General features: G+C 36.8%; 1 protein-coding gene across 2 annotated transcripts in view; it reads left to right on the top strand.

The window, feature by feature from the left end:
- The first annotated feature begins 558 nt into the window (after positions 1 to 558).
- rsh (Rap GTPase activating protein radish) overlaps positions 559 to 12,546 on the top strand; it is a 36,702-nt gene continuing 24,714 nt past the window's right edge. The window contains exons 1-9 of one of the 2 annotated variants that reach the window (XM_089076988.1): positions 559 to 608; positions 1,941 to 2,077; positions 2,619 to 3,062; positions 3,624 to 3,864; positions 4,524 to 4,980; positions 5,250 to 5,391; positions 5,712 to 5,889; positions 6,364 to 6,568; positions 7,063 to 7,174. In XM_089076988.1, coding sequence (XP_088933114.1) covers positions 574 to 608; positions 1,941 to 2,077; positions 2,619 to 3,062; positions 3,624 to 3,864; positions 4,524 to 4,980; positions 5,250 to 5,391; positions 5,712 to 5,889; positions 6,364 to 6,568; positions 7,063 to 7,174 — 1,951 coding nt within the window. In that variant the 5' untranslated portion in view covers positions 559 to 573. Of the gene's footprint in view, positions 609 to 1,940; positions 2,078 to 2,618; positions 3,063 to 3,623; positions 3,865 to 4,523; positions 5,002 to 5,249; positions 5,392 to 5,711; positions 5,890 to 6,363; positions 6,569 to 7,062; positions 7,175 to 12,546 lie in introns of both variants that reach the window. The other variant, XM_089076987.1, reaches the window with a different exon arrangement.

Raw genomic sequence — 12,546 nt, 5'->3', positions numbered from 1 at the left:
CAGAGAATTCAAATAATGCAGAAATTTTCGCGTTCACGTGATAATATTTAAAATTTTAATAAATTGACTAAATAAAATCACATTTCTTCTCATATACGGTGAAGCGTTACATTTAATTTGATACCGTGGCGATCCGTGGCGACTGTTTGTTAAATAACTATTAAAACATTTTGATGAAATGCGGGATTACATTATAAATATAATATTATGTTACATTTTGTACGGTCGCGACGGGTGTTATTTAGTCACAGTGTTCTTGCATTACATTATCATAACCAAGCTTCATTGTCAATCTCTTTATAAAGTATCATCGATTTCCGATATTCCCTATGAGAAACCGATGGTTGTGTCGGTTTACGATAAAAACAACATGACTCTTGTAATTAAAAGTGATCATCGATTATCTCCCACGCTATCTCGAGTATCATCCGCCTTTTCAGGATACAGGCATCATCGAGATCGCGATGTCTCTCTACATCAACTACTTTACTACCCGGTAGCAGTCTATCGAAAAAAAAAAAAAAAGTTTGTGTGTGTGTATCTTTTGCAGGTCGGCCAGGCCCTTGCCATGCGATGTCGTTGCAGAGTCCCAGACTTCGACATTACAGGTCGAAACATCAAATCAGATATATGCCTTCTAAAAAAGTTTTCAGTATGTGCTGTATACATGAGAAAAGATATGCGGCTCTCTCGCTCTATAGTAATTGATATATGTATATACACACACATATATATATATATATATATATATATATATATATATATATATATATATATATATATATATATGTATATATATATCTCGAGTTTCTTTATGCATCCACGCTTTTGGAATGACGTTCATCGGCGCTCGCGAAACACGCTGCGGTAACATTTTCTAGACCGGAAGCTGATATCGACTTGTGTGATCTCGACGATCTCGAGCTTTGCATATACGTTAGAATGAGAATCTCGCGTTTGCCTCCTCAAGTCTTGCCTTATTCATGTTTAAATCTATGCTAATTTTGGAACGACGCGACGTAAAGAATTCAGTTTTATGTATATTAAACATCAAGCGGGATATGCCGCTGTCGCGGTATAACTTCGTACAGGCGAGCGTCTCGTAAAATTGAGAATAAAGCCTAAAGAGAATCGGATCTTTTATTTTATTTTTATAAGTGTCGTGTGCTCGTGACGAAATTGATGTTGAATATTTCTTTGATTTTCTAAATGTGATGTGAGAATGTTTAAGATATACATATTTGTTGCAAGATCTATTTCTACTATGTATTAATTTCTTGGAGTATTAATATACGCGCGTGGTTTCCTAAAATTTCGTGTCTGATCTGAAATTCTTCGTGATTCGCAAGATTTGTTCTCGCGCGTTCTCTCCGTCAGAAGTCGACATGGTCGAGCTTACACAATTGCCATTCCCGTCTTTTTGACTACTACATTTGCGTACTTGTGTCTATTGTACATTGTTAGAGTGTTGTTCTACTTAGCTACGTTTGTATTATCTTGGATATCTCCGTTCTTTCGATCTTCGTATTTACGAAGTGGGCAAAGTAGACGAAGCGTGGTTTCGCGACGGTAAGAAGAGATTCGTATCTGCATATATATATATATATATATATATATATATATATATCAGTACCTTGTGCGCCTCCGCTACGTCTTGAATATAGCCGGAAGTAGCTTCGCACAGAATCCGAACACTCGAGCATGACGTTCGTTTTGTTACAATCGCGTGTTTTTAAGGGCTTACTGTGAAAAGAAACCACGACTTCGAAACAAATGATCACTTTTGAGCGCTCTGTTGGCATGGCCTGGTTTCACGTAATTTTATCGTTGAGAGATGCACCTTCTTCTTCCGTTGAAAGTTCTTCCGTTCCGCTCGTGAGGGCGGATGTCGCGGCTTTCCCGCCGGCTTAAACCGAGACCGCGCGCTTTCTCTTTTCCAGAACCATGACAGCGATCTGCTTCGTGTGCAACCTGCCGATCCTGAGCCATCAGGTCGGCCTGATATGGCAGGGTGGCAATGGCTGGGACGACCTAGTGCGAGAGCAAGTGGAGGAGTCCACTTTGAGGCAACGACTGGGTATGCATAGACACGCTTTCAGCTCGTAACCAGAATTTTTCGCACGAAAGCACATTATGGAAATTCGTTGGTTTTTCTCATGCAAAAGTGCTTTGAATTCATTTTCGTGAGGATTGTAATGGGCGATGTGTGCGTTTTGTCGGGATATTAAAGTCAGAAGTTAATGGTATTTATATTCTCCTCTGCCTTTTCTCGAGTAAAATATATTTCTTTCAAAAAATAAGAAGAAATTGGAAATTATGAAATACGAGAAAGAAACGTTTTTTTTTTTTTTTTTTTTTTAAAATGAAGCTAGAAGAGATTCAATTATATAATAAATATATATTATATCTCTGTGGTTTCAATTATATACGCGAAACGTTGTTTCGCTATTTACTATCTACTTTATTAAGGAGAAATATACAAGAACCTCCCATTAAACTCCCGTTACTAGTTGCATCAGTTTTCTTCTATAACAAGCCGACAACAAAACGACATCGTCTTATCCCAACTTGTGGAACGACAATCTCTACGGCATTACAGTAATATTTGCCCTTACTAGGTACAGGCAGACGAGACTCCGCGGCACAGATCACATCGATCTCTCCACCGAACGAGACTCAGGATTGCTCGCCGACGAACCAGCGCCGTCGACGATCGAGCCTCGCTCAACTGACCGACATCCTGCGCGAATGGGGTGGCGGCGGTACCTCGACGAAAAGCAGCCGCGGCAACAAGCTCTGCCGAAGGGAGACCCTGGCGGACATCGCGAAATCGTTACCGTGGTCGCGGCAAACCACCACGGATACCAGCCACCTCGCCAGCCTGCGAAAGAGGCGGGAGAGCTCGGTCGACAGCGGCATCCGGAGCCAAGTGTCGAACAAATCCAGACGGGACTCCGCCATCAGTGACCTCAAAAACGACATAGCCAGACTCTGGAGCAGGAAAGACACGCTGCTGCAGCCGCAGCCGCCGCCCACGGTCATCTCGCCCACGCCGCGCCGAGGTGAAATTTTCAGCGAGAGAAAAGCACCTCGCTTCACCGGTGGCAGTCTAAAAATAGCGCGCGCGCTCGCAGCTGCGAGTCGGAGCCACGTTTTCGTAGATTTAACAAAAATGAATTTCGACGAGTTTCGCGAGGAGGTCGCTGGAAGTAGATCTTGAGGATCGACATACTTTGCATGTTGAAATCGTATCGAATTTTATATTAGAAAAGAAATGAAGTATTACCGTTTGACTGTGCGGAATGAGAGAGTTTGAGGAAAAATTTTGAAAGGGACAATAGGCACGCGTTATCTTTTTCCAACGATTACCACGATGTAACATATACATATTTTTGTGTGAACTCATTGAAAATTATATCTTACAATTTTAAATAAATTTTATTTTTGTGTTAGTGAGTTTTTAAGATTCAAAGTACAAGTTTTCGAACGATGATTCGAACAAAATTCATTACAAAAATATATTTAAGTTACTTATTGTATTAATTATATATATTATATAATATGTATATATATATATATATATATATATATATATATATTAATGAATTGTATTAATTATACAGGCTCGGGCGAATCGAGATACTCTCGCCGTGGTTCGGGCGAGAGCGCGAGGTCCAGGAGGGACTCGGTGATCGCAGGGCAATCTCAAAGTTCCGGCGAGCGTAAGCACAATTGTCGTCACCATAGACGTAGACAATCTCAACAGTCCATCGATGGAGGTGGCATCACGCCTACGAAATATTACAGAAACGATCAAAGACCGAGCGCTTCCAGCACAGACAGCGCGGCCAGTAATGCGGTTCGGTTAGTTAAATTACAACAGTCGGTTCAATCTTAAATAAATATTTAGTAAAAAAAAATTAGTTAAATTTAAACAATTTCCAGTTGACAATTTTTAAATTATTAGTTCATTGATAAAAAGTTGTACATGTCATGTATACTATTTAATATAATGCTAAATAGTACGGTGGTGTTCAATCTGTGATCAGAAGATGATCAAAAAGTTACTTTTGAGAAAAAGTAACTCATTACTGCTATTATTTATATTACTCATGCTATTGTTACGTGAATTATTATTATAATTTTACTTTTCATTAAATTTTGAAAATCTTCCTTTAGAACTCGTTTATACTACTCCATATGTATTGAGCCTAACAATTATACATGTACAAAGTAACAATAAATGATGATTATACTCATTATCAAAATATATATAATTATATAATTGCATATATATAATTGCAAAATATATATAATTGCATCGTTATCATTACTAATAAAAAAAATTACGCTCCTATCGATTCGTCACCAAAAAAAGTAATGGTAACGGCGTTACATGCAATATACTCATGTTACATGTTATATTCCAATCCTGGAGATAACATATATGACTCATTTATTTTCATTTTGACATATCAGCAAAATATAGTACATGTATCGTTCATGAATCTTTTCCATCGCAGAGAACATTTGGAGGCTCAGAGGAGTTCTACGGAGAAAAGCGAGAGATCGAGTAGTATCGAAGCTAAGACAGGTCCCACCATGATTGACGCAAAGACAATGATGACGGCAACGACCTTAACGGTCAATGGGAAAGCACCCGTTGTCACCACGACAATGACCGAATTGAGAACAACGACGGTGTCGATGAACACCTCGCCAGTGATGTCCACTTTGTCGACTTTAACCGTCGATACGAAGATTGAAAATAAATCAGGTGCCATTCTAGACACATCCGTGAACCCACCGACTATCGTTATGTCCTCGGTAACGCCACCGGCGATCTCACCGACGGCCGGAAGCAATCTTCCGCTTCCCGGCACCTCGACTTCCGGTAGCTCCAGCCCGGTCGGCTCCCCGAATGTCAACAGCACTCCTACGCACCCGTTACTTTCCACCCGAAGAGACTCGACCACGCAGGTATCGGCTACCTATCGGCAGGTATCGGATAGAGTTCTTTTTTATGACAAAGGATAGCAATTAAGCAATTTAGTTTGTAATGAGATATAATGATATGTTTTAATTATATACTTTTTAATTATATACTTAAGAAAAAAATCGAGTCTTTTATTTCTTTTTTTTTTTATTACATAATAAAATAAACTTACTTAAGTAATGAAGATTTTTTTCAATCTCAATTTGAGGATAGTATGTCGATTTTATAATGGTCATCGATTCTTTCTCAACAGTGTAATTTCAAGAATAGAGAAGTCTCGTCGAATAAATTGTCGAGGCTGACACGCCAGCAGGCAGCAATTGATGAATCGATGCCGCCTGCGGGACGTCGTGGTAGTCAGCCAACCTTATCACCGGATCCTGGGGATGACGGGGGTAGGTACCAACTGTCGCTGTTACAGTTGATGTAATATGACTTCCAATATGTGAAACTAAAATTCTACATATATATCATATATCATATTTATCCATCTTATTATTTCACACTTTTATAATTTGTGATTGTGATTAGTTTCTAATTTTTGATAACTGCAGTGTATCAAAATCTTTTTTTAAACTATAAAATCCTTTACAACTTGGAGAAAAGATATTTCCAAATATTTTTTTTAATAATGATTGGCGAAAGCATTAATTACTTTTTAATTTTATAATTGAATACAAAAATGAGATTGTTAAATTCATCGATATATTTAAAGGTCGAAAAGCACGGAGGGATTCCTTGAGTCCGGATTCTGCTTCCTACCTGCGACGTCGCGACTCCAAAAGTCATCTGAGTCCTGACAGGAACGTCGATAAGAGAGATATCAGCCCTATCAGACAGAGAAAAGGTCGATTAAGAAGACAATCCACCTCTATGGCTGGTCGGCCACCGAGGTATCTGTAATTTATTGATTTTGTAAACATATATAGTGTAAATACGATACAGTTCATTCAACTTTTGATCATAGAAATAATTATCAACACTATAAATGATTTAATTTTAACCATTCTATTTTTAATATATCTAAGCTTTTATCATTAATAAGTATCTTTTATAAATCATTTTTACAAATTTACAACACATACGTATTACATACGTACATACAACATTTTTAGATATCTGTTTCATTTCAAATTATTTTTTAAACGAATCGAAAGTTATGATGGAATTAATTTGAAATTAGAATGTTTTTTTCATTCTCACTTTGCGGAATTTGTAATTTATTTAAAGAATAAAAAATTTGAGCACTATTTTCATTTATGATACGTATATAGCTACTAATTTAGACTTATAATTTTGAATTTAAGAGCTATTAAACCATTATTATTATGTGTGTCTTATATTGAATTTTATCTATTATTGCTCAGATCACCCGACAGTTCCTCATGTTCATCGAGAGAGCCCAGTCCTTGCGCTCGTGCCCCCAGTGGTATCCACCCTGCGCCAATAATACGACGGCAATCTACTACGGAGGAAATCCTGATAGCGCGCGGTTTTCGACGGCAAAGTACCACCGAGGAGATGATACGATGCCGTAATTTTAGGCGACAGAGCTCTCAGAGCGACGACACGGTTTGTCACCCTCTTCACAAGTTTTGCAGCAATAAAATCCATGAATAAATTTTGAACGAGTGCATTGAAAGATCATTAAAATTTTTAGTAATAAAGCACGCAGGTTGGCAAAGAACCTTTATGCGTTGGGTTGGAACCCTTTATTAAAATTTGTAAATTGAAATGTAAATTGAAGGGCGTTCAATAGATTAATTAATTAATTCTTCGTTTTAAGTGTAAATTTCATAAAACAAAATCATGCCTGAATGAAAAAAAAAAAACTTAAAAATTTTTTAAATCATATTAACATGCATTCCCTTAAAATCTAAATATATTAAAAAGAGAAAACAGTAAGTTCATGTAACATAAGAAGTTAATGTAACTATAAGCGAAATGCCTTTTTGTTTTTATTAGAATGTTAAAAATGTTAAAAAAATCTTTTAACGTATCATAATTAATGACATAAATTTTTAACGGCTTTTGTTAAATATTTGTGTGTACTGCGCATTTTGCAGGTTCAGAGATCTCGTGGACGTAGAGATAGTTCAGCTCAAATCACGGATGGTACTTTCGCCTCGATGACAGTTGAAACGTCCAGTACTTTATTTGACAGCAGTACCCAGACTGGTGAGTGATTAAATTAAATACTGTTCATCGATAACAATTATAGCGCACAGAAAAAAATCGCATATTATTACCTTAAATTTAAATTACAACATATAACGAGTGTGTGTCAATTAAAGTTCCATCTATCAATTTATCTGACTTTTGACAGCAGATATAAACAGCGATTTTATGAATTCTTAATACGCTTAAAATATTTTGATTACAAAATATTTTGAGATCTATTCTGGAAATAATAATAATTGTTTTCATTTAATAATATTGATATTGATTAAATCGCGCGATAATAGTATCAATATAAAGTATCTTACATCTTTTGGTTAAATATTATAAATGGATGAAAATTTTATTTCTATTAGTCTAAACTATTAATTATTCTATTTCACTGAGAAATTATTCTTTTTTTTTTTTTAAATTTCTTGCGATATGTTTCATATGTTGAATTTTGCGACGTAATTAATAAAGTTACTTTAATGCAACATTATTGACCCGTCTCATTTGATGGGAATTTGAATCAAGATTATAAATAACTATAAATAACTTTGTATTATTTAATAATAATATTTTCTATAAATTCTAAAAATTGTTGCTATGCCGATATAATATTATATTTGTTCTTATGGCAATTTAAACGATAAAAAGTGATAATAAAGAAATTCTTTAGAATTTAATAAAAAAAAAAGATATAAGTAAAATTATATCCTTTTCTCGAGATTTTTAATTGGATTACTCTAAATGTCATATTACGGTAGTACGAATCAATGATATCTCTCAGTGATAGTACAATCTTATTATATAAAAATTATTTTTATATAAAAATTATTTTGAAGTTATTTTTTTGAGAAAAGAACTCGAAAAAATAAAATTATTAATTATGTCTTATGATCTCTATAAATTTCACTTTCTATAACTAATTTTTCATAACTCTTTTAATTATAGTCGTATATATCACGTATTATTATCGACATTTTATACATTTGTAATTTTCATATTTTACTTGACTTTTTTATTCCTAATGCACTTGTCCTTCGATCTGAATTTTTAATTTTAAACTCACTTCACACATATATATATATATAACTAAACTAATGGTCGACACATATTCTTCTTCGTACTGATTAGCTTCGGTAACTCATTTAATCCTTAGAGATTCACTTAATACGCAATAGATACTCTCATTACTCTAGATAGCCAGCGAGCCCGCGTATTCGCGTATATATCAAGCGTTCTCCATCTCGAACATCGCACTAAATTCGCGCCCTTGTTGCTACGTCATGCGCGATCGGACGTGGTGGCGGCGGGGAGGGGGGAGGGGGAGGGCCGCGGCGTTCGAGGACGCAGGCGTCATTGTGACCGGTTTTAGTTCCTGCGGAATAACACGGGGTGTACGGCAGTCGATAGGCTGGAAAACAGAATACTGGCCCTTGCGAGAGCACCCCTCGGCTGAGGACGAGCGTGCGTGCGTGCGTACACTCGTCGCGACTCCGCTTCGTGCGCGAGGTGTTTCCCTGTCGCTATAGGAAGAAGCACGAGGATACTCGCGTCTCGATATTGAATCGAGGACACCGAAAACATTTATCGAACTCGGAAATAAGTGTTTATTTCTTCTGTGGTCCCGAAGATCGACGATCGAATTCGAACGAATCAGGATCGCTCCAGGAGGAAAGGACCCCGTGATCGAACGATACGGCTTAATCCCTCGTGTTTTAATTGAATTGAATTGGGCAGAGAGCAAATCTCCTCTTGCCCATCCCGCACTTCCTTCCTCCGTCTGTGTTTACTTGCACCGAAAGATCGATCCTGAGGCGATCAAATGAACAACGGGCTGGTCGGCGGCGAGCCACGCCGTCAGGAGGGTGTGCGGGTCTTCCTGCCTGGAAGGATGACACCGTCGAGTTTGTCCATTAGAGAGCGATGAAAACACGTTGATCGTGGGTGGTGGCTCCCCTTCCGATCGGCAAATCCGGATTTACCGACTGTTAAGATTTCCGCGTGGACAAAGACGCGTTTTGTTGTCGCGCGCATAAAACGCCGTAAAACTCTTTCCGTCTTTTTTCACTCGCGGGGCGCAGGATCAGGTGCCGCTTCCCCGGTGGCAGGGAACAACCACTTGTGGCGGGGCCCGGCGAACTCGGTGTATATACTCGATATCAGCTTCGATATCAAGCGAGCAATTTGGAGGTCGGCCAACGCGCGGCACGCGTCGTCAGGGAGATAGGATCTCTAAGTCGTCCGATCGTCGGCCGCTCTGAAAGGTCCTTTCGGCCTTCGGAGTGACCTTCGAGACGGGTGGCAGACGTCTCCGGACGTCCTTGACACGTTATCGTCGATCGCTCGATAGTCTCGCGCGCGCGATTGATCGGTGTGCCGATTGTGTTTTCTTCGAGTAATGCGAAATTCGCGAGTGATGGCGAGAAGGACTCGTCCTGCCGATCGAGAACTCTGCTGTTTTCCCGTTGTCACACCGGAGATCCTCGAGACGAAAACGATGATCCATCAGGTATGATCCGCGATCATGTGAGAGAGATTTTATTTCTAATACAAAATCCCCCATTTCCCCGTACAGCACGAATCGTAATTATAATAAATATTTTATTGATATAAATAATATTTTTTTGTTTTGCAAATAAATATTGTACCATTTTTTCGAATAATTTATTATCTACATTCGTTATTCAAGATACAGTTTATGTTGTGTCATTCATGTCTACGATGTTATTGATTTATACCACTGCAATGTAGGATTTTTCTAGATCTTGCTTAGTTTACATATTGTTGTTGTATATATTATTATTGATATGTAATGGAAAATTTTGTACAATATAAATATTTATATATAAAATATTTTAAAATGTGTGTTTATTTATTTACAGTTGATTTTAAAAATGGATTTTTAATACACGATCTAATGCGCGATCTTTTAATACACTCAATCTTTTTTAATATCATTTAATATAACAACAAAATTTTATATTAGATGCAATGTTTAAATTGTACAAGCTTGTGCAGCTTGTTACAGCAAAAATATTAACGTAAAGCTTTATATATAATTTTTATAAGCATAATAATTTAATGTCACAGTTACAACGACTTGGAAGATATTAGATAGCTCGTAATGCAAAATTTTCGCTTCATTTAACGGACAATAAAGTAACACAAAGTAAAGTAGATGATATGTGTCATGCTAAATGTTCCTGAGAAAGTAGAGCGGAGCTTATCGCGTGTCATATCACAATTTGCAATGTGTCGTATTCATGCTTGAGATTAATAAGTCAATACGAATTATACTGTGTTAACCGGTGGTTATTAGTCGTCAATTCAGATTAGGAATTCCGACACACTGCGTCGTCGATGTACAAATGTCAAAGTTAAATCTTTGCGGACCTAATGCATATATGTAGCGCGCGAGAGACAACGTAATACTTACTCAAATCTACTTAAAACTTAATACGTTAATGCATCTTACATATACATATCCATTTTAATGGATTCGTAATTAAAATCGCGAGTTTCTTGGGACACGATACTCCGCTACATCGTCACGACGACGTGTAGGACGATGTAGCTTAGAAGATAATCAATCACACTTATTCGTAATGGTTCTTCCATCTTTTTATGGATCGGCGATGTAGACACCGCAGAAACTAGCGCGCCACGTTTACATTTCAAGAGGTAATTTGGCCAAGCTTACGATGTGTTCGAGAAGTTAAGACGCGGTTATTATTTGCCTCTTCTACTATATCAGAGGCAATAAATATTTTATATTGCGGATTTTACGACAGATGCGCATCAGTTAAGCATAAAAACATCCCTTGTTAAAACCACGCTTTTATCATGAAATGTATTTAATAACGTAATGTGTCAACGAGAGAGAAATCTTATTTTGTGTATATCTCGTACCCATGTACCATATCACAAATCAAATTGTAAATTCTCTTTAGCGTTGGCGTTCCGCGTTTCTTATTTCGTATTTTTCAATCATCGAGCTTTCAATTAAAATGTTGATTCATTCTCATAAACCGAGGCAGTTTCATTTACTAATTGATCCATGGGCGGTTTTTATTTCCCCTCGTTAACGCGGGATTTTCACATTAATATAATTATTACAATCACGGTCGATTAATTATTTGAACGTGTAATCTTTCGTTGTGTAAGGAGATTTGCATTGGGGAGAACAAATCATTTTTGCAAACTCTGCTGCTTCGTCGCCGACGAAGGAACGATCGTTATAAGAAACTTAAGTTTAACTCGGGCAACCGGAACGATGTTTCTTACGTTTCTCCGGCGTATTAGAGATTCGAAACGTCGACAACTTTTTAGCTCAACTTGCACCTTGCGAACAAGTTTGGAGAAATGCGCGTCATTAATATTGGAAAAAAAAAAAAATATATATATATATATATATATATATATATATATGTGCAGTTTGAAAAGATGCTTTTAAAAGGATTCGGTATGAAGCTGGTATACTGATTAAAAAGAAACTAATTTTTTATCGATGAAAATTTATAACGAAATGCGGAAAATCCACGACTGTATTTAAATTATTTATTATTCCGACGAGCACTTTTGAAACAAGCAATTCGATCGTATCCATTAGTAACAATTTAATTTGCAAAATGCTATCGAATATTTTATTAATGATGAATGCATGGGCCCTTTTCTCATACAGGTCAACATCAAGTATGTATGTTAATATGCCTGTATATTCGGAAGTGTGCTTTTAAATGAGCCAATCGAACGGCACCCATCGACGATTTAATTAGAGACAATTATCGAGTACGCAGAAATACGCGAAATGTAATAGAGTCGCCACATCAGCCCATGTTACTAAATTAACTCTGTGTGTCTGGGACATTTTTAGTAATTTTTCCGAATCGAATGACCGTTGCGTTATTAATCGAAATATTTAAACAAAAAATTTATCGTTTAATATATAAAATAATTCGTAAGGATAAATTATTATATTCGTAAGGATAAATTAATTTATTTTCGTTGCGCTATAATTTTTTCGCAGGACAGAGATACAACTTTCATTTTCAATAGTTTACTTTTTGCCACATCTGCCTATGTTACTAAATTAACTTTGTGCGTCTCGAACATTTTTAGTAATTCCGAATCGAGTGACCCTTGCGTTATTAATCGAAATATTTAAATTAAACAAAAAATTTATCGTTCAGTATATAAAATAATTCGTAAGGATAAATTATACTTGATTTATTTTCGTTGCGCTGTAATTTTTTCGCAGGACAGAGATACAACTTTCACTTTCAATAGTTTGCTTTTTGCCGCATTTGCCGCTGACCATTGTGGCAATTAGGACTTATTTACGTGCATCGCGCACCGCGATTCATCGATCTGCAGCTTATTACACT

Source organism: Pogonomyrmex barbatus, unplaced genomic scaffold, assembly GCF_055798465.1.
Source record: "Pogonomyrmex barbatus isolate J1 unplaced genomic scaffold, ASM5579846v1 scaffold2, whole genome shotgun sequence".
NCBI classification, from domain to species: Eukaryota; Metazoa; Arthropoda; class Insecta; order Hymenoptera; family Formicidae; genus Pogonomyrmex; species Pogonomyrmex barbatus.
Note: the sequence above shows the minus strand (reverse complement) of the source record. Positions and strands in the feature narration are given on the sequence as shown.